Source organism: Cavia porcellus, unplaced genomic scaffold, assembly GCF_034190915.1.
Source record: "Cavia porcellus strain 051 isolate PalLab524CR breed Dunkin Hartley unplaced genomic scaffold, mCavPor4.1 scaffold_29, whole genome shotgun sequence".
In the NCBI taxonomy this organism is placed as follows: domain Eukaryota; kingdom Metazoa; phylum Chordata; class Mammalia; order Rodentia; family Caviidae; genus Cavia; species Cavia porcellus.
Window position 1 is genome coordinate 37,390,738 of NW_026947512.1, and position 26,152 is coordinate 37,416,889.

Genomic DNA, 26,152 nt, shown 5'->3' on the forward strand with positions numbered 1-26,152 from the left:
ATGTCAGAAGCGATAAAAAAAAAGACCATTTAGGACGACGTGACTGGCTATATGTAGATCATAAAGGAAAAAGTATCAAAAATGACTCAGCTTCTGGCTTCATTAAATAGGTAAGAAGTTGTAATTTTCATTCACACTAAGAGAAGGAAAACTCAAGAACTCTTATTTTTTTGAAATGATAGACTCCAGATGTCTATAAGATAGACAAGGACATCAATTACATAGGTAAAAATGATTGCAGAATGATACATGGTAAAAATGTTGAACATTTTCCTATCACTATCATTATAAATTAAATTAACTTACAAACATGATCATCATGCATCTAAGTTACATAAATGTATTCTAACAATAAAAGGTATCACACAGTCTATCTGATTACCACACTTTAAAGGAAAAACAAACAAAAAGAAAGATTCAACTATGGGGCTGGTGTGGTTAATCCCAGCATTCTGGGAGACTAAGGCAGGAATACTCCCAAGTTTGAGAACAGCCTGTGCAACTGCAATTTAATGAGACTCTGAAAAAAAAGGGCAAGGCTTCAAAAATTCTCTATACTGGAAAAAAAATTGTTTTGACTATGCACTAAGTTCTTTACATATACACATACATATAAATTTCACTACCACTATGAGGTAGGTATTGTTCTTATTGTTTATTACATATGAGGAAAAAAAGCAAATTATCCAAAGCGAAAAGACCCAGAACTCCAAACCCAGGCAATCTAATTTTTTAACTGGCACCCAGAACAAAATTGTAACTTAAATTATTCTCTCCCAATAAGTCAGTAAATACATAACCCTGTCTCATATAACTAAAATATTCTATCACACTTTGATATTGATGCTTCTTTTCCATTTTCAAACACTTTCTATGTACCAATTAAATTGAAATGAAACTTCAACCACTTAAGATCTCACTCCTCTAGAGTTCATACATCATAAAAATACCTGCCGTACCTCAATATGCTTAGTGTTAAATTTAGAAAATAACTGTTTTCAATCCTAGATTTCATGGATATTATAACTTTTTAAAATTACATATGAGAAAAATCTGACATAAGATGTCTGTTAACAAAGAATAAAATTATTGTAAAACTCACGTGCATAAAATTACTAGAGAACTGGAGAATAATTCCTGGTACTGAAGACAGCATTTCAATACTCGATCATCATTGTTCTCATCACTCAATCCATCTGCAAATTTAGCAAAGATAACCATCAACACATACATAAGAAATCTGAGCATGAGGGCTGGGGATTTAGCTCAATGGCATAAGCATCAGCCTTGCAAAGGTGTGGTTGGGAGTTTCAGACCTGGTACCAAAAAAAAAAAAAAAAAAAAATGGAAATCTGAGCATCATATGAGTAATCTACCTTTGATATTCACAAGCCAAAAATATCGTAAGTTTTAGGACTGTGAAACCATTCTGTATGAATGGCAAATATGTATTATACATTTTTTCAAATCTATACAAAAGGAATCCCAATATAAACTACAAATTCTGGGTGTTAATGATGGGTCAGTGTAGGTTCACTGATTATATAAATGTACTATTCTGGTAGGGAAAATTTATTATGAGGCCATGCATGTTCGGCAGTAGGAAGTGTACAGGAAACCTCTGTATTTTCTGCTTAATTTTGTAGCGAACCCAAAACTGCTCTAAAAATTAAAGTCTACTTAGAAAAATGAATCTTTTTAACACTTTTTAAAGAGAAAAAAAAAGACAGCACAATGATGTCTTAACAAATCCAGATTTGGAATTCACACAGATATATGTTTTAAAAATGTTTGCTTTACCACTAAAATAGCATAAGACTATCTACAATCTCAGAACAAAGAAAATGCTATCAATACAATGAATGTATCTAGAACCCAAAAACTATGAATTCTAGTCTATTCAGTCACTCAGAAGTTGTAAGTAAATTATATAATTCCATCATGTTTAGAATCTCAGTTTAAGAGGTATATAAATTAAGGACCAACTGTTCTACCTGCAACTGAACCAGTTTCTTATGTCCACCTTTTCTTAACCACTGTAGCAACAGATTCAGGAACAGTGAAGGAAACATGGATCCTACTCAAAGAACACAATAAAGAATTTCTAACAATATTAATTAGCTCCTGACAAGGTAACCCTCTGGCATTCTCCAATCTTTTAAAGCATGTAGCAAAAATTCATTCTTTCAATTTTTTTTGCAAATAACACAAGATGTAAAAAGTGGACCAATGACAATATTTCTCATAGATCCGTACACTACCTACCTAAGAACTCCCAAGGAAACTTTTTAATATTACAGATTGCAGGACCATTACCATGATCTATTTCAGGATAAGACATTTTAAAGCCTAGCTCTCTAGACTTGCAGCAGTGAACCTGTGAAAACATGTGGTGGTGGCACATAGACCCTTGGCTCCATGTGAGGCAAATCAACTGCAGGAGCCAAGCATCAAATAAGTTGTTTTTTCTGAACTAAAACCTCAGTAGTTAGTTTTAATCTGTTGGCACTTTGTGATAAATAAATGGGTTTTGGGGCGCAGTTTGGGTACTCGGTCTCTAAAAGATTCACCATCACAGTCCTAGACCATAGTTTAAATTCTTGGTAAGTTTCTTGCACACTAAAATTCAAAATATAATACCCAAAAAGCTTCAATCTTATTCCAGTCTGTAACTCCCCTTCTCTTATTTTTTAGCTTATTTTACTTACTCCTATAATTATTCAAGTTGAAAACTCATTTATTCTGCAATAAATATTTATATAGAGCCAAATTTTGCAAGTTCCTGTGCTAAACAGCTAGATATAAAAAGATCCATGAATTCTTTAGGAGTTCACAATCTAGTAGTGAAATCTAGACAAAGCATAACTATAACAGAGCATGAGCTTGAAGGAGTTGTGTTTCTTAGTTCCTTAGTCAGACTAACCAGTGAGCCACACACAAATATATCAGAGTTGACAGTTTTCCTCCTTTTAGCACCAAGAGTAAATACCATGCAAAATGGACAGCTTAAAATCATTCATAACTGTAAACAATTCAACAAACAAAAGGAGCTTTAAAGGTAACCATGCATTGCTCTAAAGGTAACATGATTGAGATTATCTGTACTATCACTTTTTCAAAGATATACAGAGCTGTAGAACTTACCTAAAACTGCATAAAACAGTCATTCAATAAATATTTGTAGGTATGTACTCAGGTAATTTTCAAAAGTGAATAAAACAAAATCTCCAGAAACATAGCTGGTTTTAAAGTTCTGCTTTCTCACATCCTAGGTGTTTGTACTTGGTAGAGTACTTAACTCTATGGATTAAATGAGTACTACTGATAATAGTAAGTGCTTAAACAGCACTGTATATTTATTACTTAACCTTAAATGGCACTTCAAATATAGTAACTTCTACTCATATACAATACAAAAATGAATTCCAGTTAATACTTTTAAGAATCTAATAGAAATTAATTTAGCCTCAATATTTACAGTTTTGGATAAATAAGTAGCAAATAATTTTTTAAAGTATAAGAATACAAAAATATGAAACATCTGACAGATATGGTAGATAATCTTTTTGGCCCTCATTTTTATCTTAACATAAAAAATAATCTTGTAAAAATCAGGAAAATTCAGAAACTTAAATAACCTATAACCCAACAGCTAAACACACCATTATTCAACATTTATAATACATAGGTATAATTAAACAGATCTGAGATCCTACTTTTGATTTTTTTGGTCATCACTTGGATTGAAACCAGGGCCACTATCAACTTTTCAAATCTCACTGATGGATATGGAAACAGTGGACAGTGTAAATCCATAATATTTAAAATAAATCAATCTATATTTCTAAATAATGTTGAGTTGGGAAGAAATAAAGATTTTAAAGAAATACACACATATACATACACATATACACAAATTCTACACAGACAACAGTGCTGTTTCACAAAATATTTTTCTAATACATGACATAAAGTATAATAAATACAGATTCTAGGACTAAAGCACAGTTGAGTACTACATATTGATGACAAAATGCATATGCAATGGTGATCCTATCAGGTTATAACAGAGCTGTAAAATTCCTATCACCTCATTAAGTCATAGCCATATTAACACAGTAACAAAAGTATTGCTTAACTGTTCATGAGCAAACCAACTACACAGATAAGTCATACAAAAGCATAGTATACACAAATATGTATAATATATTTTATAATGATAATAAATGATTTATTTTACTGGTTTATGTCTTTAACTTTTGTTATTCTAGATTATACTCATTCATATTAGTCTATTGCACTGTATGCCAAATTACTAGCAGTAACCTCTTTTATGTTTATTTTGTCTCTTAATGACATCAAGAAGCTATGGCAAGCAAATGACCATTTACATTTGCATAATGATGAGACTGCCTAACCACACTGTTCTTGAAACTATCCTTGTTTGCTGAGCATAGTGACAAATGCCTATAGTCTCAGCATGTAGATCACCACAAGTTTAAGGCCAGCCTGGACTATATTGAGCTCAAGGATAGCCTGAATTACATAGCAAGACCCTATCTCAAAACAAAGACAAACAGACAAAACAAAATCAAGAACTACACATATTCCTTGATATTTCTTGTTTAACAATTTATCTGTTTAGCAATTGTTTGGACTTAGGCCCACTGTTCCAACTTGTTGCTTGGCTTATAATACACCTTTTTTGTCAGTTCTGTGTTCCTTGTTTATAGAGCTTTAATGTCTTTTTTTTATATAGTATACTTTGCTTATTCAACACGTTAATTTTTTCTGATTGTACTGTACAGTACAGTACTCTAGTTTTATGTTGTTATATATTACAGTGCTGCATGTAAGAGTTATATAAATAAAACCAAAGTAATCAAGGTCAAGTTTCTTTTGACCACTTCTTTGTTCTGAATATTGCAACATACATACAATTTCTCATTTACTGATCAATTCATTTAATGATCTAATCTCATGAGTATAACTTAGTCATTAAGTGAGGAGTGTCTGTAATCTTGTCAAGTGACACATGATGACAAGTTTTTAAATGGCTTTTTAAAAAACTAATAGTGAAAACATGGTATCAGGAAATAAGCCTTTATGGTAAAAGCATCTAATTACTCCAAATTTTAACAAACCACAGGAAAACATTTGTCTCCACAGTATACTAACTACATGCAGTGCTAGAATAGAAACCTAGATCATTGACTGACCTCATTTCTTAATGATTTTTTTTTTCTTTTGGTGGTACTGGGGATTGAACTCACAACCTTACACTTGCCAGATAGGTATTAATACCACTAAGCTAAATCTCCAGCTCCAACAATATTTTTAAAAAAAAGAATCTGAGGTTCTATAATATGGACAGAATTATGCACTATCTCTGAAATAACTGAGAAAGGCTACAAGAAGCAGAAAAATAAAAACCGAGTTACAAAATAAGTCACATACCATCACAATGCCCTTTCTATTTCATATTTCAGTGGATAATATAGCTTTAAAAGTTTTGCACCATTTTCCTCCAATAATGATTGGCATTACAAGTCTTTATCAGGAATAATACTTACAAAGTTTTTGAGAAGCAAGTTGTATTGATTGACCCCACAGCTTTCTATCTTGGTTTTTGAGACTGTCGTTAATGAAATGAACTGCAGGTATAGCTTTGTGCTGGGCATGTTTTAGTAGTTTTCCTGCCTTCATTCGATCTAACTCTTGCACAACAACCCAAGGAATTATTAACACAAGTCTGTCAAAGCCTAAAAAGTAAGAAGATTTCTTAAAATGCAACAAACATTTATCAAGCTATTAAATCAAATTTCTGTGAAAAGCAAGAATTTAAAGCACATAGTCCTGACCTTCAAAATATTCACCAAAAAAGGAGGGAAAATACATTAAAAATGCAAATTTTTAAAAAATGAAAATAAAGAGTATATGAGTCAAAAGAATGATAGAAAAGTTACTAGAGAACAAAAGCGATTAGCAGATATGATTTCTACAACACAAGTTTCTAATGTAAACAGGGTCATAACAATCAAATGAGTAATTTTAAATTACAAGAATACTATTAAAAAAGAGTGAACTTGTTGGTGCACGCCTATAATTCCAACACTCAGGAGGCTGAGGCAGGAGGATCAGGAAGCGTTTGATATCAGCCTGAACTACACAATGTGTTCGTTCAAGGCCACACTGAACTACACAGTGAGACCCTGTCTTAAAAAAACAAACAATAAAAAAAGAGTGAATGTTAGACCTAGAGTAAGTAGGTTAAAACTATAAAGGATTTTTCTTTTAACTTAAATCATTTATGCATCATATAGAATGTTTGTGAGGAAAAACCCCACATCACTGTTAATACAAAATATCAACTCAAGAAGGAAAATCAGAATCTGTAAATATCTTTTTACAATACCTGATATTTCTGTTGTCTTCAAAATTCTAACAAATTTGAGATGATTCATCAGGATATTTGTGTCAACAACAACTAGAAGAAACTTTTTGTCTGAAGCAATATTTGCTAGAAAAAAAAAGTAAACAGGATTTCATGACATTTGATATCAGACTTACATAATGACTAAAATTTTTATATCATAGGAACACATAAGAAAATTTGAAACCATTCTAGGCCTTATTAACTTAATTATACAGGAGAATCACACAGTTGAATAGACTCTGAAGTGGCTATCTATCTAGCTAATCACTCTCTTGTCAAATAAATTTCCATACAATCAATCCAGGGGATCCAGGACAAGAACCACAATGCCTGTTTGGGGGAAGATAAATGGGGACCAAGAAAGGACCCAAGAAGGGGACCGAGATGAGAAAGGGGCTGGGGGAAATTCATCTAAGTACATAGAAGATAAGATTTGTTGTAGTAGAAATCCACAGTAAGACTTGAGGTCTAGACTACAGTGATCCTGGTGGTTCTTTCTTGGTGGTTTTCATTTTGTTGGTTTTTTTTTTTTTTTTTTTTTGAGGAAGGGTCTCACTATGTAGTTCCGGCTGGCCTTGAACTCACTATATAGCACAGGCTGGCCTCGAACTCACAGTAATTCTCCTGCCTTAGCCTCTGAGTGCACCACCATGCCCACCTTGACAGCAATCTTAAGAGAAGGAAGTCCATTAGACAAGGAAAACAAAATTGCTTTCATTCCAATTCTTTTTTTTTTCATTCCAATTCTTAAAGGAAAGAATGGTAACCAATGTTTAATTATTTACCATTAGAATATCATAAATTGCTCACAGGTGGTTTCTTAACCCAGCTATAACAATGTTTCAAAATCACTTGTAGTTGCATACTCAATCAATATATAAGCTAATTTTAATATATTCTGAGTACAATGATTGAAAACCTAAATATATATAAAAAAAGAAAACACTGGGGCTGGGAATTTAGCTTAGTGGCATAAGCACCTGCCTTGCAAGTGTATGGTCGTGAGTTCGATCCCTGGTACCAATAAAAATGAAAAAGACCAAAAAAGAAAACACTAGCACTGCTATTTCATAAGGCTTGTGCAAGAATTAGATATGCTAATGAATAGAAAACAGTAAAATGAAAAATGTAATTATAAAGTAGCATTATTGTTTTTATAAAAAAAATTCAAAATAGTGTACTAACACCTTTGGAAAATATTTATCGTTATCTTCTCCCAATAGTAAAAATAACCAAAATTTTCCTATATTGCAAGAAACTCATGAATATAATACTTTCAAGTGGTCTTCCTTCTATCTGATCAGTTCTTTACACAGTTGAAAGTTAAAAGTTATGATTAAAAGCAAAAATAAAAAATAACTCAGAACTTTGATTATGGGCTCTTGGCAAAAGACAAAAAGACAAATATATTTAACTTCCTAATAATGTGCGATACATAAAACATAAAACTAGTATTAGATCTGATCTAAAGCTAAAAAACATATATCTCTATCATTTCAAATAAGCAAATTTTAACATTTTTATCTAAATATTATAAAAATGGACACATTCATTCTTCAAAAAGCAAAGGAGATGATAAACATTCACATGTAAGGTATACCAGCAGAAAAATGTACATCATCTTCCGCCAAGTCAATTTCCATACTCATTAACTCTCCAGAAAGTGGAACCACAGGTATATCCACACTTTTTCCCACACGTGCAGCATGAAGCTCTTCTACTATCTGCATCTAAGTTGTAAAAGATCCCAGTGAAATATTTTGAGTTAATTATTCTGCAGGTTAATAAGAGATTCTTGTTCATTCTTAATTAAGTCACAAGATAACTGGCAGAAAAGGATACAGAAATATGCATGGTAAAAGATTACAGACATATAATACACACATGATTCTTCACATTACTTTTGCAATCTTAGACTAGAAAATTAGTTTTTCGGTCTCACTGGCTCATTTACAAAATAAGAATATTAAATAGGTACTTCTAGGATTTTGGTGAGGATTAAGGGAAATAGTATTTATACAGCCTCATACACAGACATCAAATAGATTAATTCTCATTCCTACTCCTTCCACTCACTTCTAAGTACTTAAAGCAGTATTTCCCAATACAAATAAAACCATGTACTGATGTAGTCTGATATAAAAAATGAAAATATAATGTAGTTTTAGAGCAGAAATAAGAAATCTGTTAAGGGGTACTGACCTACCAAAAAACACAAATGATTACCATCAATAAAAAGTTACTGAGCTATATTTTAAAAGAACAGTAAGTGTTTCATGAACGTAACTTTGATTTACAACTAAGGATCACAGAATTCTATCCAACAATTCTATGACGATCAATGAGGAAATTTGAACTGGGAAATGAAACAAGAGAAAACATAAAATACTAATGTCTCATTTCTATGAGTGATAGTTTCATCTTATTGAGGATTAGAACAGTGAAGCAAAAACCTGTTAATGTCATATTGTACTCTGACAGCTCTAGGCACACACATACAAAACAATATTAAATAAAAAATCGATAATGTGTGACCAATGAGCTCTGTTATTTTTTCATAACATATTAGCTTATTATAAACACAGACAAAAAAGTACTTAGATAAAAGTAAATACTTCAATATTTTTGAGGATGTCATAAAACTCATGTAATGGAGAATCATTGTTATTTTCATATTATCAATGTTTTTATAGATATTCTATTAAAAGTAGGAAACATTTGAATTTCATTAAAAACATTTAAAGTAGGTAAGTAATATCAATAACCTCTTGATCAGTATCTTGAATACTTTCTGGTGACACGGAAGAACATGGCGCTTCAAAAGTCTGAAATGAAAAGTAATTAAGAATGAAGTTAAAGTAGTTAAGAATGAAAAATATACCTACAATAGATTTTTCCAACACTGACACTTTTAATACTTGGAGTCAGGCAGTTCTCTGTTGTGGGGTCTATCCTTTCAGATTTGTAAGGATTAAATAGGATAATATTTTTAAAATTAGCCTATAGGGCTGGGTGTGTGGCTAGGTGGTAGAACAGTTGCAGATTAGATAAATATATACTTAGACAGATGGACATATAGAATAGCTGATAAACTATAAATCTCTAGAACATCAATTTGGACTGGGAGTGAGAGGGTTGCTTCTGAGACAGGTCTTTATCAAAAGACTACAAAGTCTACTAAACAAGTTATTTTTCTTTAAGAAAGCACTAACAAGATTAGTTAACAACAAGATTACTAAATCTGGGGCTGGAGGTTTAGCTCTGCGGCATAAGTGCCTGCTTTGCAAGCAGGCAGTCGTGAGTTCGATCCCCGGTACCGATAAAAAGGAAAAAGACAAAAAAAAAAAAAAAAGATTACTAAATCCAGGAAAAATACAATTGGTTCCTTGTAAAGCACACTCATTATTTTAGAAAAATAATTAGGATCAAGAAATTAGTGAGTAGAACAAAGCAAACATGGCATTAAGATTATCTCCTGTTAATAATATATGAAGATAATATACGCAATATAAGGACATTTGCTTGTTGCATCAGTGCCTAGGCAAACACTGTTCTTTGTTTTTTTGTTCTTTTTTTTGTCTGTAGTACTGGTGATTGAACCTAGGACTTCACTCATTAGGCAAGTGTTCTACCACTAAGCTACAAACTCAGCCCAAAATAAAGCCCAACTTTATTTTGAGACAGGGTCTCACTGGGTAACCCAGGCTGCCCTTAAATTCAAAACTCTCTGGCCTCAGACACTTGAGTGTGGTGATTACAGACAAGGGGCCACCACACCCCACCACTCCAGAGTCTAATGATGTGAAGTCAGATAATGCTATTCTTAACAGTTTATAAAGTTTTAATTCTGATAACTAGAAAGTATTCATGAAAAAACTGCTTCCCTATAACTTAATATATATAAAATTCTATCCAACAATTCCTTGAGGACTAATAAAATTTTAACTGGGAAATGAAACAAGTGAAAAGATGCAACACTAACGTGGTCTCATTTCCACTGAATAAATTCATCTTACTAGTGAGTAGAAAAGTGAAGCAAAAACATGCTAATGGCATATTACACTATGACAACTCGTACCTCTTTAGGTTTGTAGTAATTTTATAGAGATCGAAAATACAATAAAGGTAGTACATGCCTTTAATCTCAGTTACTTGGGAAGCTGAGGAAAGCGGATCCCAAGTCAGGGCCAGCATGAGCAAAACCCTGTCTCATGGATGCAATCAGAAACCATACTCATAAGTGAAATATATCAGACTTGCATGTGTAAACATCGTATTGTCTCGCCAGTATAAAAAACTGAAAGAGTAAGTAAAGTCCAAAAGTCGTAACAGATATGATAAAAAGGAAAGAAATTGCTCAAAGGGAAATTTTATTGTTTGATCAATCTTGCATGCCTGTTATCTGGTAGCCTGAACAATTACTTTGAGGATAACAATATGCAATATAACAACCATTGTTAAATTCCTATCATCTTGCTTTGAAACCCTATATTGCCATTTTTTTGTTGTTGTGGTCATTTTGCTTTTACAATTTTTAATTGCTTGAGTTTTTTTCTCTTTAAAATAAAAATTAATAATAATAATGAAGCATTAGTGACAGTGTAGAATTAGAAATGTTGCTCAGCAGTAGAACTTCCTTGGTTTCAAACACCAGTGAGCGGGAGTAGGAGAGGAAAAGAAAAAGAAAAAGATGTGCTACAAAGATTTTTCATACTATTCCTTAAATGTACAACACATGGGTGACAAGAAGCTATGTTACAATGACAAATGAACATACTGACAATTTCAAGTTCCTTTCATTCCACTCTAGAGAAATGATTATAATAAACAATCTGGAGATTCCCTTTAAGAAACCAGAAAAAGAACAAACTCAATTCTTTTCCTCTGGAGGCCTCAAGTTCATTTGAACTAAAAATATACCTTCCCAAGCTCTTCTTCTTTAGTTATAATCCCTCCATTTTACATAAGAAGAATCTCACTATTGCCATCTATGGTCTTAAATACAGGCAAGCTTAACCATCTCTGTTTACAATCAGTCTCTAAATTTCAGAATTCCTGATATTCCAAACTTTTAAAAGCCCTCTTCATTTATGTTATTTATGTTGAAGAAATAAACTTTCTATGTTTATAGAAATAAAACTGTGAAATCTCAAAAGCCGTCCAAAAATGCCTATTATATAATCTAGAAGCAAAACAGATATGCTGAGTTATCTAGCTTGGATTTCTGTTCACTTAGTCCCTCTGTCTGGAATACCCCCCTTCCCTATTCTACTCAACTTCACTCTCAATTTAAATGTGGACAATCCCACCACCACTGAGTATACCTTTCCCAACTAACCCAGTATAACAAGGCTAGGTTAGTCTCATGTTATTTATTCTACTAAGCAATAAGTACTTTACTTATCAGGAAATTGCTTCTTTCTTTCCTTATATAAATAAGTCTCTGAAAACAGAGACTGTGTCTTTCACTTACTACTGTGGTACTGGGGATTGAACCAAGGGCCTTCACTGCATCCAAATCCCTTATTATTATTTTTTTATTTTGAGATAGAATCCTATATAAGTCACTTAACTATGCAGGCTGAGGTCCAGCTTGTAATACTCCTGCCTCAGCCTCTCAGAGTACTGGGATTACAGCTATGCACCACTATGCCTGGATGAGACTGTATCTTTTATAGGGTACTTTAATACAGTGCTTGGCACATAGGAGCATAAAAAAATTGTTAAAGAATTAAATTATTCAAGGCCAGGGATTTAGCTCAGTGGCATAAGTGCCTGTCTGGCAAGCACAAAGTCCTGAGTTTGATCGCCAGTACAGGGAAAAAAAAAGAATTAAAACTATTTAGATTATTAATCCCTGAGGGTTCTGTAGTATCTGAGTCTAGAAAAGAGCCTAACAGACTATTACAGTGTTTTTCTTCACATGACTATCTATAACTGTTTCTTTGCACTTTTTCATACATTCCCTTCTATAATGGATCTTTGAAACCTGCTAGAATATCTTCCTAAGGAAGCTGGAATTAAAGGGAATAAAATAAGAAACCCATACATATCTCTGTGACTAAATTTGAATCAGCACTCCATGATTATCATCAGTAACAGAAATAACTAAACCTGACTATATTACATTTTTGTGATAAAACCAAATTTCTCATTTTGTACTACCTTACCTGAGTAAGGTTTTCCTTAATACTTGAATGATTACTTTCTTGATGCTCAAGATATTTTCTTTTATGTTCACGTACAGTCTGTTTATATGTAGAATCTCTAAGTAAATGTTCCACTTTATGCCTGGTCAAATTTAATGAAACATGGGAGTCTTCTGGGAATTCTCTTGCTTCCTGCTTAGTCTTTACCTTATTAGAAACTAAATTGAAGACATTTTCTTCTACAAGCTTCTGGAGGTTATTACAGGATTTTACTGGGATTTTAAAGTTGATTTTCCTTGTTCTAGAGTCAAAAGGTTCATAATTAATCTTGTTGGAATTACAATCTTGAGAAAGTTGATTTTTCTTATGTTTACATTTTTCAGAACTGTCTCTAAATTTGTTTCTTTCCTTCTTGGGTTCTTTCATCTTCTCTGTCTGAAGAAGCAGATGAGGCCATTCCTTTTCCCTTGTGTGCTCTTCTACTTTAGATTTCATATCTTTGGAAATTTTAGGATTGGTAAGGTATTTAATTCCATGGTCAAGCTTACTTGTAACATTTATAAATTTAATCTCTTTATGTTTCCTCAATTTTTTAGTTCCATTTGAGGTACTTTGTGAAATAATTTGATTATTCTTTGAAGATGATGCTTCTTGGAGTTTATTAGGTCCCAGGGATGAAGAACTGATTTTTGGTCTCTTTGCAGATACATCAATTTCTACATTTAATCTGTAAAGCAGCACAGAAATCTAGGTTACATTAAAATTATATAGATTGTTGTACTGTATAATTTTTGTTTTGATAGCACAGTGTGCTAAATCTAATCTTCATAAAAAGATGTTTACTTTAAGAATGAAGTGAAATTACTGAACAAATGGTATTAAGACTTACTGGTCTGCTATTTGGAACAAAATTCTGGCTTTATATTGTATCAGATAATATAAATTTGAAGTAAATTAAACTTTTAAGTGTAAAATCATCATAATTTCTCATTAAACCTTTAATAAATGGAGGATAAAGGGAATATTTGATACTTACTACAAAATTTTCTAAACTTAACAAGAGAAAATATGCCTAAAGCTTTAGGATTTCAAAAATGACAAAAACTAAAACAGCTGGGAAATGATATTCACGAGATATACACAAAAACTTAATCTGATACGATAAAATGCTTATCAAAAAATATTCATTCTAGGATAGGTTTTACTAAAAGATGAATAAAATGAGAATTGCTAAATAAATATTTGAAAAAAGTTTGACTTTATTAATAATCGTAGGCACAATTATAACAATAATATACCATGTTCTCTACCAAATTAGCAAAGATTATAAAGTAGCGGGCTGGGGATTTAGCTCAGCGGCATAAGCACCTGCCTTGCTAGCAGGCGGTCGTGAGTTCGATCCCTGGTACCAATAAAAATGAAAAAGACAAAAAAAAATAAAAATAAAAATTGTCAAGGAGTAGTAAAATAGACTCACATGTGTTGCTCTAGAAATACAAAATGATGGTACAAGTTTGTAATTCGAGCCTCATAGGAGGTTGAAGGAGGATTACAAGTTCAAAGCCACCCTGAGCAACTTAGTAAGACTTTGACTCAAAAAAGGGGGGGGGGGGGGTAGAAAAAAAAATACCTAAGGTGTTCCTCAGTGACACAGTACTTGCTAGAACTTGCAAAGCCCTGAGTCCAAAATACAGCTGGAGGTGGGGTGGAAAATAGTATGACAGTTCTATAAAGGAATTTGATAATATAGATTGAGAACTCTAAAAATATTCTTTTTTTTGAATCCTCAGTAATTCCTCAGTGATTTAGAAATCTCTATCAAGGTGAAACAAGAAACGAGCTAAAAAATTTAAGAGGAATTTAATTCAAGATAATTTAAATAGCACAAAAATCGGGTAGAGCTGAGGATTTAGCTCAGTGGCATAAGTGCCTGCCTTGCAAGCAGGCAGTCATGAGTTCAATTCCTGGTACCGATAAAAAAATAAAAATTAAAAAAAAAATCAGGTAGAAAGCACAAGCTATAATTTTGGAAATTACTGAATATCATGGTCATTTCAAATGATAACTTAAGACTAGTGAAAAGACCAGTAAGAAATATGCTAAAATATTATAAGCAGCAACACCTAGAGGCACTAATGCTGCTTATAAAAGTAGATGCAACTTCCTAATTAGAAAGAAAGTGGAAAATTTCAAACACAATTCACTAATTTTTTTGGGAGGAGGGGGGTACCAGGGATCAAACTCACAACACCTCACACTTGCCAGACAGGCGTTTATGCCACTGAGCTAAACCCCTATCCCCAACCCACTAATTTATATCAATAAACCCTTAAGTGCCCTCTTCTAAGTATGTCACTATACTAAGCACTAGAAAGACAGTGGAGAACACATTAGATAGTTACCTCCACTTAGTTTTAGCTCTATAGGGGAGAAAGAAATAATAAATAAATGACTTCTCAATTAATTATGTAACAGTTTTTATAGAAGTTTTACCTAAGTCTATACCTGGTCTTATTTTCTCTGCTATCATTTTTATCTGTCTATCATTGACCTGTTAATAAGTAACACCAAAATAAAAACTTTAAATTTTAATAGGTCTTTGTAGTTCTCTGCATATTTCATATTTCTAGTTTATGTGCAATAGTCCTGTGCTGTATTTTTATAGCCATCTAGGCACCAAGATTGTTGGTCATGACAATGAAAACTCAACACAGTAATACAATAAAATTAAATCTTAAAATTACTCTTTATCAACTAGTTATGCCAACTGCTATCTTGAGTTAACATAGTTCTATATTTGCAACCTAAAAGAGTAAAGTTAGATCTTAGATAAAAGGCATATAGAAAATAACTTCTTTTTTTATGAAAGACTTAAACATTTAGCAGAAAGGGTATCACTGATTTAGACTAAACTCCTCTGATATACAAGTAAATGTGACATTTTGTCAACATTTTAATTATTCCCATAAAATTACTTAAAAATTTAGTAACCAACACTTTAAAATACACTGTAGAAACAGTGATTTATTAACATTATCAACTGCTCTGCTGCTACTTTGGTCATCACAATGCATATTTAGAATACTAAGTTATATACTCATTTTCAACTTGGTCAATAAAAAATAAAGTACTATTTTGGCTAATTTGCCAATAATGGATATCGCTGATGGAAACATTGCTATATCTCTAAAAGTAAAAGAAGTAAAAACTTATCTCTGCTTTAAGTTTTGAACTGGTTAATGGTGATGAGGTACTCTTACTGAAAAATTCCTATAAACTGAAACTGCATTCATTGCTCAAAAAAGAAATACTTTCTGAATATTGAAAACATTTGAGTATTGGAAGCCTTGTGAATACTAAACACAGACATACTATTATATTGTTGTTCCTGCTTGTTATTTTTATCATTAATACATTCATGTATACTTAAATTATGGAATAGGAATTACAGTAATAACGTGATACAATTGGCATTCCAGATGAGAATTCTGATTTTCCAATCTGTACCTCAGCTTTTACTACTGTAAACGAATTTCAAGACTGGCAGAGCTACATTAGAAAATTCTTATAGGAGATATTACGTATCATACAAAAATATTTATAACCTTAAGGAAAAATGTTTACTATTCCAACAAGTAAATGACAGATGCAAATGAACTACTTTCTCTGTAAGCAATCAATGAATGTTACAAATACACTAATGATATTAATGTCTACAGAGCATAGTATCAGTTTTCTTCTGTGAAAGTAACTTTGTAAATATATAATAGTTCCTCTTGTTTGAATCCTATATAGATAAATGACAAGAAAGATCTAAAATACCTAGTATGCCATGCTGTTTGGCTAAACAAACTTGTCTGGCTAAAGTAACTAAAAGTTACATATAGAGTGCTTGTCAGTATTTGAAGGTAACCATTCAGCTCTTAGTAACTCTAAATGGCATGGCTTTTCCATAGTATTGATGCTAATATCCTGATGACATGATGGTAACTCAATACATAGATTTCAAACATGACAAAATTGTTACTAAAAGTAAGTGTTCAACTCTTTATCACTCCAAAGGTTGAAGTCAAACAGCAGAGTTTGAATACTTAGGCTAAGCCAAACTTCAATGTAACCCTAGAATAATTTAAAAACCTATTGTCCTAGAATAATTTAAAAACCTATTGTTCAACAGTATTACTTCTCCTTCTTTCTAAAGTCTATACAGACAAGTCAGGATACTATATGAAACAAAAATCTATTTATGTATACTTTATCCTCTTATATATGGATCTAAGATGTAGGATTTTAAAAAGTGCTCTTATGCAAAAGTAGTTAATAGTTGTGCTTTGCAGAACTTAAAATTTTTTATAGGATAATACAAAAAGCAATAAGAATCTAATTTTTAAAAATTTAGCAAAAGCTGAGCATGGTGGCACAAACTACAATTCCAGCATTCATGAGCCTGAGGAAGGAAGATCACTATGAGTTGAGTCCAGATTGGGTTTTATAGTGAGTTCAAGGCCAGTCTGATTACAAAGTTAAGACCCTATCTTAAAAAAAAAAAAAAAAAAAAAAAAAAAAAAACTAGGCAATAGTCAAACATAACATAAAATTTGTGACAAAATACATTTTCAACAGATGATGATAATACAGAAGCGAAGTACTACCACCAGCAAAAAAAAAAAAAAAAAAAAAAAGATAATTTTAAAAAAAACTAAGCCAGGCATGGTGGTACAAGTCTGTAATCCCAGCACTTAGAAGGCTGAGGCAGGAGGCTCACCAATAGTTTGAAGCCAGTCTGGGCTACACAAGCAAGTTCAAGGCCAGCCTGAACTATATAGTGTGATCCTGTCTCAAAAAACACCAAAATGAGAAATGAGAAAAGTTGAGATTTGTTTGAATTACTTTTTGTTTTTACCAGACATTAACAGAGATTGTTTGGGAAGCAGAACTTATTTATATATTTAATGCCATTTAAATTGTTTTCCCATTATTCTCTATCTTCAAAGAAACCTTGACCTTATTTTATATCAAATTGCATTTTTCATACCTATTAACTCTAATTAATGGCAAGAAATAATCTTTACTACCAAAATTCCTGAAATTTGTATCTAAAGAATGAAGAAATTAGGAGGGGGAAGGGAACATAAAAGAATTAAGATGTGCTATGTACATATACTGACTTCCATGATGAACATAAAAATTTTAAAAAATTAAAGAAACAAACTTCCATTATTCCATCATTCCTCAAGTTCTGTAGTTGTAATCAATGCTAAACTTTCCGTCATAACAATTTAGTATAGTTCATATTTTATATGTGCACACACACACACACACACATATTTTTTTTTTGGTGTTTTGAGATAGGATATCACTTTGCAGTAGTATCCTTGAACTTAGCATCAATTCTCCTGCCTCTGAGTACTAGGATACAGGTATGAGCCACCACGCCCAGCTGTTCATTCATAATTCTTAAATTACCTATATGAGCTCTCTAAGAGTACTATGTAACAAAGTTATATATCTTATAAACATGTGCCCAAACCAAATCCATTGAGATTAAAATCTATATTAGATTTTAGCATGAATTACACAGTATTTTAGGAGACATTTGTGTTTCACTCAACTTTTTCTTAAGTTTGGTAATCACAATCTGTGATATAAAAACAGTAATAATCAAAGTAAATAAAAGATTCTGAAGTCTGAGCATCACTGTCATAATTCTCAGCCAAAAACGTTTAGGATACCAAGCAAAGGAGGGAATTTACCTTTTCAGTTCTTGTCTTCTTTTCGTATTACAGTACTGAATATCTGTGTGGTCTGATTTCTGGAATTAAAGAAAAAGTATTATTTAGAAAATATAAATTATGTACTTACTAATATTTCAGTTGCAGGGAAAGGAGACTGACAGAAATTTTTTTCTACAGCTATGTGTTAGTAAACAGGCTGGTAATTTAATCTTCCCAATCTTCTTGAATATTGGGATATTCAATAAAAGTGGATATTAAAAGAATTTCACACATCAACCAACAAAAGATAGAACGTGTCCAAGGAGGAGGACAAAAATGCTGAAGATTGAAAAGTAATAAATAATATAAATTCAGCAGAAAGAAAATAAAGCAGTCTAGCCTGAGATAGAGGAACTTTTTCAAGGAATAAGGAAACAGCACAAAGATAATTGGATGGTTAAGGTGGGACCAAATTTAAGAAAGCCTAGAATCAGGGATATAGCTCAGCAGCATAGCATCTGCCTGGCCAAGTGTGAGGTCCTGAGTTCAATTCCCAGTACCAAAAAAAAAAAAAGGCCAAAATAATTACAATGAGAGAAAGTCTTTCTGCAGAGAAAAATCATGATGAAAGTAAAGTTTTAAGTGAGGCACTTTGGCACATACCTGCATTCTAGGTCCTCAGAAGACTATTCAGCAAGACCCTGCATCAAAACTTTACAAAAAGCAAGGAATGCAGCTCAATGAGAAGGTTCTGAGTTTAATCCTCAGTACCACCAAAACAAAAAGAAAAAGGAAAGAAAAATGGAGAAAGAAAGAAAGGAAAGAAGAAAATGGAAGGAGGCCAGAGAAAAGATTATGGGGTGGGGGAGATGGATCAGTGGTAAAGTATATACATAGCATGTACAAGGTCTCAGGTTCAATCCCTTGCCAGCATCAGGGGGGGAAAAAAAAAAAACCTGACACAAAAACAATAAATTGCAAAATCAATTATAATGACCTAACATTTCAATGGAAGACTGCAGACATGATGTGATCTATTAAGTTTATAATCAAACTGGACAATAATACACAGCTGAAAAAAGACCATGAGAAAAGGAAACTGCAGGAAAATAAAATAAACTCACAAGAAAATATTCACTGAAGAATTTAATACAGGTCAACAAGATCCTAAAAATGTCTAAAAACATATATCCCGGGCTGGGGATGTAGCTCAATGGCATATGCGCCTGCCAGGCACGCGTGAGATCATGAGTTTGATCCCCAGTATCAGGAAGAAAAAAAAAGAAAGAAAACATATATCCCAACCACAAAAGGTTTCCATTACCAAAGAGAGGTATTCAGGGTACATTATCTGCTTATAAGCACACCTGTGAAGAAGAAATCAACCAACCAAACATCGAAGAATGTATTTCTGAAAAGAATGACACTCTTGAAAAAAAGCCCCAACAGTAGAGGACATAGCTCAGTGATAGTGAATGCCTAATGTGCATGAAGCTAAGTTTGACACCTAGAAACCCTCCCCGAAAAGCCTCAAGCAGATACCCAATCAGGCATTCTCATTACAGATGACAGCTCTATACATGCTACTGCCCCTGAAGACCTTCTAGTGGGACAAGATGTGGACATGGAGGGCAGTGATACTGATGATTCTGGCCCTGTGTAAAATTAGGCTAGCATAGATGTTTATGTTTGATTGTATATGGGTGTATGTGTGTCCATCTGTCTGAGTTTTTAACAAAAGTTAAAAAAGTAAGTAATCTTTAAAATAGAAAAAATTATAGAACAAGAACACAAAGAAAATTATTTTTGTACAATTCGTTGGCATTTTAAAGAGTTAAAAATTTTTTTAAATGGTTAGTTTGTAAAGTAAAAAGGGTATTACCTAGAATGACCTATTATTAAGGAAAAAAATTTAATAAATTTAGTAAAGCCTAAGCATACTGTGATTATAACACCTGCAACAGTGTTGAGTAAAGTCCTAGGTCTTCACATGCTCTCATGACTTACTTGATGACTTATCTACAGCTCTCCAATACAAGTTTACCATTTTTATCTTTTATGCCATATTTTTACTATACCTTTTCTACATTTTAATATACTTAAGATACACAAATTACTGAACCAAATATGTTATACAATTGCCTAGAGCAATGGTGGCTAAACTGTGGCATGCGTACTATATCATTTAATGTTTTAAAAGGTTTGCTATTACTGGCCTAAGTATTCAGTGTAGTAACAGGTCATGGCCTTGAGCAACAGGCTATCCTAAATGGCCTAAATGTATAGTATGCTATGTCACCTGGTTTGTGTAAGTACACGGTAATGTTTATAAAATAAAATCACAGAAAAATGTACTTCCCAGAATGTATACCTGTTGCTAAGCAATGCATCATTGTATATGAAAACAAGTAAATTCTTAAAAAACACAGTTTTGTATCCCTGGAACTTTTACTTCATCACACACAGATACTCTGGATATACCTTAAACTTCAATATGAGTAGTGTGTTTAATCTGCTGTCACTATTTTTATTATTAGTGTGAAAGTAGAAAGAACTCTGACTTGGATCTACCACTGTATACAATGTTACATCCTTGAGAAAATCATTTGACCTACTACTGTATACAATGTTACATCCTTGAGAAAATCATTTGACCTTGCATGTTCACATTTCTGAATGTGAACATGCAAAAAATTTATCTGCGTTGGCCACCTCACAAAAAGATTATAAAACCAAATACTGTGGTGTCGCCTAAGGAGTCTGGCCCCCTCATAGTCTGTGATAACATCAGCCCCGGCATGAGAACAGAGACTGGGTAGGAAAGCCGACCCAAGAGGAGAAAAGGTTCTTCCCTCTTTTCTCATGATGCTGACTAGACTGTGTTTACAGAGCTAGTAGGAAGTGGCTGACCTTCAGGTGGCTAGAAAAAACAAACATAATTAAAAACATTCTTGGGCTAATGGAGTTCCTCCTGGGTTATTGGGGCAAGAAGAACTGGTTTTGCTTGTTTGCTTAACTTAGATAGTTTAGATAAACATTGTAGTTTGTCACAAAGCTTGTCACAAAAAATGCTATTTCAAGATAATCGGTTGGTGCACTGTGAGTTGACCCGGTTCACTATATAAGAGCCTAAAAATAAAGCACAGCATGCAGTTGCAATTGCTGTTTTCTCTGCTCTGCATCCCCCGTGTCCTGATTTGGTGTGTGCCTCTTCCCGGGGTGCCGAGTGCACTAGACACTCGCGACAACATACAACCATGTATGTGAGAAGGCTGACAAACAGTAAGTTTATATGCATATATCCATGTTGTCTAATCCCACATGGAGGGGTCTACCACCAAAAAAAAAAAAAAAATAAGGAACCTGATATTTTTTTGGTGAGAAGGGAGAATAAAACAAACCTTGATTTTTAAAATTGTCTAACAAAAGTAAGTAAACAAAATTTGGATGAAAATTTTATATTATATACTCTATGACTCAGAAGGCTGAGTCAAAGGATTGGTAAAAATAAATAAAAATTTTAATAATGCTCAGTGGCACAGCACTTGCCCAGCAAGCACAAGCTCCTGAGTTTGATTCCCAGTACCAAAAAAACAACAAAAATTGATTTTTAGTTAGTTATTTAACACATAGTCACTCACCAGTTTTCTCTTCTCTGATGACACTGATTTCATACAGTAAGCAGAAGCAGAACCTGATGAGGCTTTCTTCTCATTCTTGTCCTAAGAATGTCATGTAGGGTTAAAAAAAAAAAAAAAAAAAAGGACAGTAAAAGCATATAATAGGGGCTGGGGATTTAGCTCAGTGGCATAAGCACCTGCCTTGTAAGCGGACAGTCGTGAGTTTGATCCTCGGTACCGATATAAAGGAAAAAGACAAAAAAAAAAAAAAAAAAGCATATAATAAACCACTGTATGATAGAGTATTATTTCATCATTATAACTTGACATTTCCATTCCATCATGGGCTCTAGAGAACATTTTACAACATATAAACTTTGATAAGAAAATGAAAGAGTCAACTAGAAGAAATAAAAAGTCCTGGGTACTCAAAAACTAGAAATGAAATAGATACCAGTATAATAATAGACCAGTTGGCAAGATTTGATGGGGTTAAGTGTGTTGTAGTACTGCCATGGTAAGATTCAGCATTCTACAAAGCAAAACCACTTATCCGGCTATTTTTCTGTGGATCTTTATCCTACCAGACTGAGAACAAACTTGTTTGGGGGACCTACCTTGTACCAAAGACACACCAATGTCTAGGCTGAAGACCTCTAGACAATGTCTAGATGGTAGGTAGAAATTAATTTAAAAGAAAACAATAAAATTCTCTAACTCCATATAGGTAAAAATCTACTGCAGGATTTTACAAGTAAATAACATAATTTTTATGTCAAACAGTGCTATAGAATAAAGCAGAGAAAGGAAACAGGGAAGGTTTGGAAGTAAAAGTAGGAATCTGCAAATTGTAAAAGAGCAGTTAGATGGAACTCCACTGACAAGTTGACATTTGAATGAACACCTAAATGATGTGATGAAATAAACCAAGTAAGTATCTAGAGAAAGTTTTCAATTCAAAAGCAATACTGGTGGACTGGGAATATAGCACAAGGTCCTAAATTCAATTCCCAGTACCAAAAAAAAAAAAAAAAACCAACCCACAAAGAATGGTCACACTAACAAAACCAATACTGGCAAGGCTAAAGCCCTAGAAGCAGAAATGTACCTGGCTGGTTCCAACCAAGTAAGCCATGGGAGGGAAGACCAAAGAAAAGAGGGACACACTGAGCTAGGAAGAGTAGGTGACTTTGTGAGCCCCAGAAAAGACACTTGTTATTACTTTACATGATATGGAAAACCACAAACATCTACTGAAGAAAGTGACATGATTTTAATGGACCACAGTGGTTCTGTGTTAAAGAGAAGCAGGGAGATCAATTTAGAAACCACTGGAATAATTGAAGAAAATAAACTGATTGTTTAGATCATGATGATAGCAACAGAAGAATAAAGTCTGAATTTATTATTAAAAAACTGGCTGCATTTGCTGATAGACTGGATACAAGCAGGGGTGATAAATGGAACTGTAATTTACTAAATTGGGAAAACAGCTTGGAAATCTTACCAGTTGGTAAGTTAAATTTTAAGAAGATAGAGGAGGAGCCAGCACAGGACTCTAACAAGCAGTCACCAGTGAGGAGGAAAATCAGACTACAGTATTTCTTTCTTTCTTTTTTTTTGAGACAGAGTCCACTATGCGGCTCAGGCCAGCCCTAGGCTTGCTTTCTAGCCCAGGCTGGTCTTGAATTTGCCATAATCTGCCTACCTCAGCCTCCCAAGTGCTGGGATTACAGGAGTGTGCCATCATGCTGGGCTAGGAGTACAGTATTTAAAAAACTGCATGAATTAAATATGTCACGAACAAGGTTTGCACCAGCTATGACAAATACTGCTGACAGATTAAGTCATGAGGTCTTACAATTGACCAATGGGTTCAGCAACATGTAAACCATTACTGTCCTTGAATAGAATATAACTGGGGGACTAATGACAAGAAAAAATCTGATTAGAGTGGGCTTAGGAGGAAATGGGAAGGAATAGCAAACAGTATGCTATGAATGCCAAATAGGAGAGGAGGATATAAATTAAGGAAGCAAGAAGAGTACTGTTTGTCCAGGCCCCTGGGTCTCCAATCTAATCATCACTATACCTAGAAGACCATATTCTTAATCAGAAAATAAACAAACAAGGAACAAACAGCATGAAGAGCAATGATATCTTTAATCCTTCATCCAGCCTAAATACTCATTTACCTTTGCCAGGTTAATGTCTTACTTCAGATAGTGCAACAGCATAAATACTGTCTACACTTAATAAACTATACAGCTTATTCAGAGGGATTTGTTTGCTTGCTTTGATTAGATTATCACATTGCAGTCATGCTTCTTGGAAACGAAATCCACTCAGTTAACAAGATAATCTAAATCTCACCTACCAAAATGCTTTTTAAAGGCAGTGTGCTAATAATAACAGAGAAACATTGTAAGCATGGCTCCCTTATCATTAACCCCACCCATCCCCATATCACTGGCCATTCTGCCTAAGAGTACAAATTTGAGCTAACATTGAAGAAATTGAAAAGGAAGAAAATGTTACAAACAGTCTAATGGTGAATTATTATTCTGAACAGGAGGATTTAGGAGACTTAGAATACTTAGGAAAATTAACTTTGACTAAATTACTACTTTCTAAGCTTCAATTCTTAAACTGTTTCAGGGGGATAATGATAACTATCTCATAGATCTGTGAGGGAAAAATAATGTAAGTAAAGAAAAAAAAAGAACAGAAAAAGCAAATGACTTTAGAATCAGAAAGGCAGAACAAAATATTTTCGTATTTCACTGTGAAAATGAAGTGCATTTTTTTTCATTATACAAAACTGTTTTTAAAAAAGGGGGTTGTATCTACAGTCAATAAATCAAAATTCTTACTTCATTATAGATGGACGATAAGATGATGCCATTTCTCTGAGACTTTTCTTCTTTTCCATAAGATTCTTTGTTGGACATCTTGAAAAGCTAAACGAACATTAATAATACATGATGTGTTTTTATCATATAAAATATACAAGAAATTATTCTTTCAGATATGTAAAGGTATATAAAAATTGGAGTGTTACAAAATCATTTCCCTTTTCTAGCCATTCTCAAAAGATTCTCTCATTCCACTTTTCTTTCCTTATACTCTCTTTTGAGAGATAGTCATCTGCTGAATGAATGAATGAATTCTTTGTCAGAATACGCACTCTTCATTTTTAGCCATTTCCAATCCCTACCTATTGCAGTTTCTCCACTTCTTATCCAATTTTGACTTGTCCAGCCCTCCTACAGACCAAGTTAGTACTATTAGGTGATGACTCTCCCCACAAAAAAATATAATCAAGTATGTATGTATTTATGTATAAGAAAGATATGTTCAGAAATAGTATCAAATTAGTGTGCACCCACAGCATAGAGCAGTATTCTGTTCTGGGACAGTGTGGCTAGACTGGGAACACCACCAGATTTGGTTGAGAAGAAATAAAAGGGATCTAGAACTGAAGTCCAAGGAAAAGAAAACAGCTGGTGGAGGCACATACTGAAAATAGAAACATCACAAAGGCTAAAAACCAAGCACTTCCCATTATTCTTGGTCAATTATGATCAAAGTAAATGAAGTTCTAAAAAAGAATGATGCCAGGTGTGGTGGCACATGCCTAATCCCAGCACTCACCTTAGGCTGGAGGACTGCTAGGCGTTCAAGGTCAGCCTGGGCTACATAGTGAGTTTAAGGTGAGACCTGTTTCAAAATAACATAAATAAAATAAAAGCATGATCAATTATACTAAACTTTTAGAATGCTTTGATGAATATGAAAAGAAGAAAATGTTGGTAGCTTACAGAAAAATCTAGTAAGAAAAATAAATGACTACTTGACACATACTTTGAAGAACAGTCTAAATTCAGCAGAAAGTTGCTTTATAAACTAGTTTATGCTAATAGTTGAATTTACAGTTCACCTTCCAAATTAGAGTGGTGATCTTTTATCTTTGCTCAATTCTAGTCCACTGGGGAGACAGAAGGGACAATAAAAAAAATAACTTCATTCTGGCAAGGTGACACATGTGTCCGCCGTCCCAACTACTTAGAGGCTGACAGGAGGATGGGGTCAACCTGGGGCAATATAAAGAAATATGCCACAAATTTCTTTAAGAAGAAGAAAAAACAAAAGAACTTCCATGAAAGATAATGTTTAGAGTTCATAATGCAATCCAACTGGTCATAAAGTTATCTCATTTGGTTTTGTTGGATA

At 33.2% G+C, this 26,152-nt stretch overlaps 1 protein-coding gene across 1 annotated transcript in view; it reads right to left on the bottom strand.

Moving 5' to 3' along the window:
• Positions 1-26,152, bottom strand: part of Swt1 (SWT1 RNA endoribonuclease homolog) — an 85,641-nt gene that overhangs the window by 57,697 nt on the left and 1,792 nt on the right. The window contains 10 exon segments of the mRNA XM_013157956.3: positions 1,103-1,196; positions 5,574-5,762; positions 6,416-6,520; positions 8,037-8,166; positions 9,202-9,261; positions 12,607-13,312; positions 18,339-18,397; positions 21,941-22,021; positions 24,793-24,879; positions 25,574-25,639. Of these exon segments, the coding sequence (XP_013013410.3) occupies positions 1,103-1,196; positions 5,574-5,762; positions 6,416-6,520; positions 8,037-8,166; positions 9,202-9,261; positions 12,607-13,312; positions 18,339-18,397; positions 21,941-22,021; positions 24,793-24,870 (1,502 nt within the window). The 5' untranslated portion in view covers positions 24,871-24,879; positions 25,574-25,639.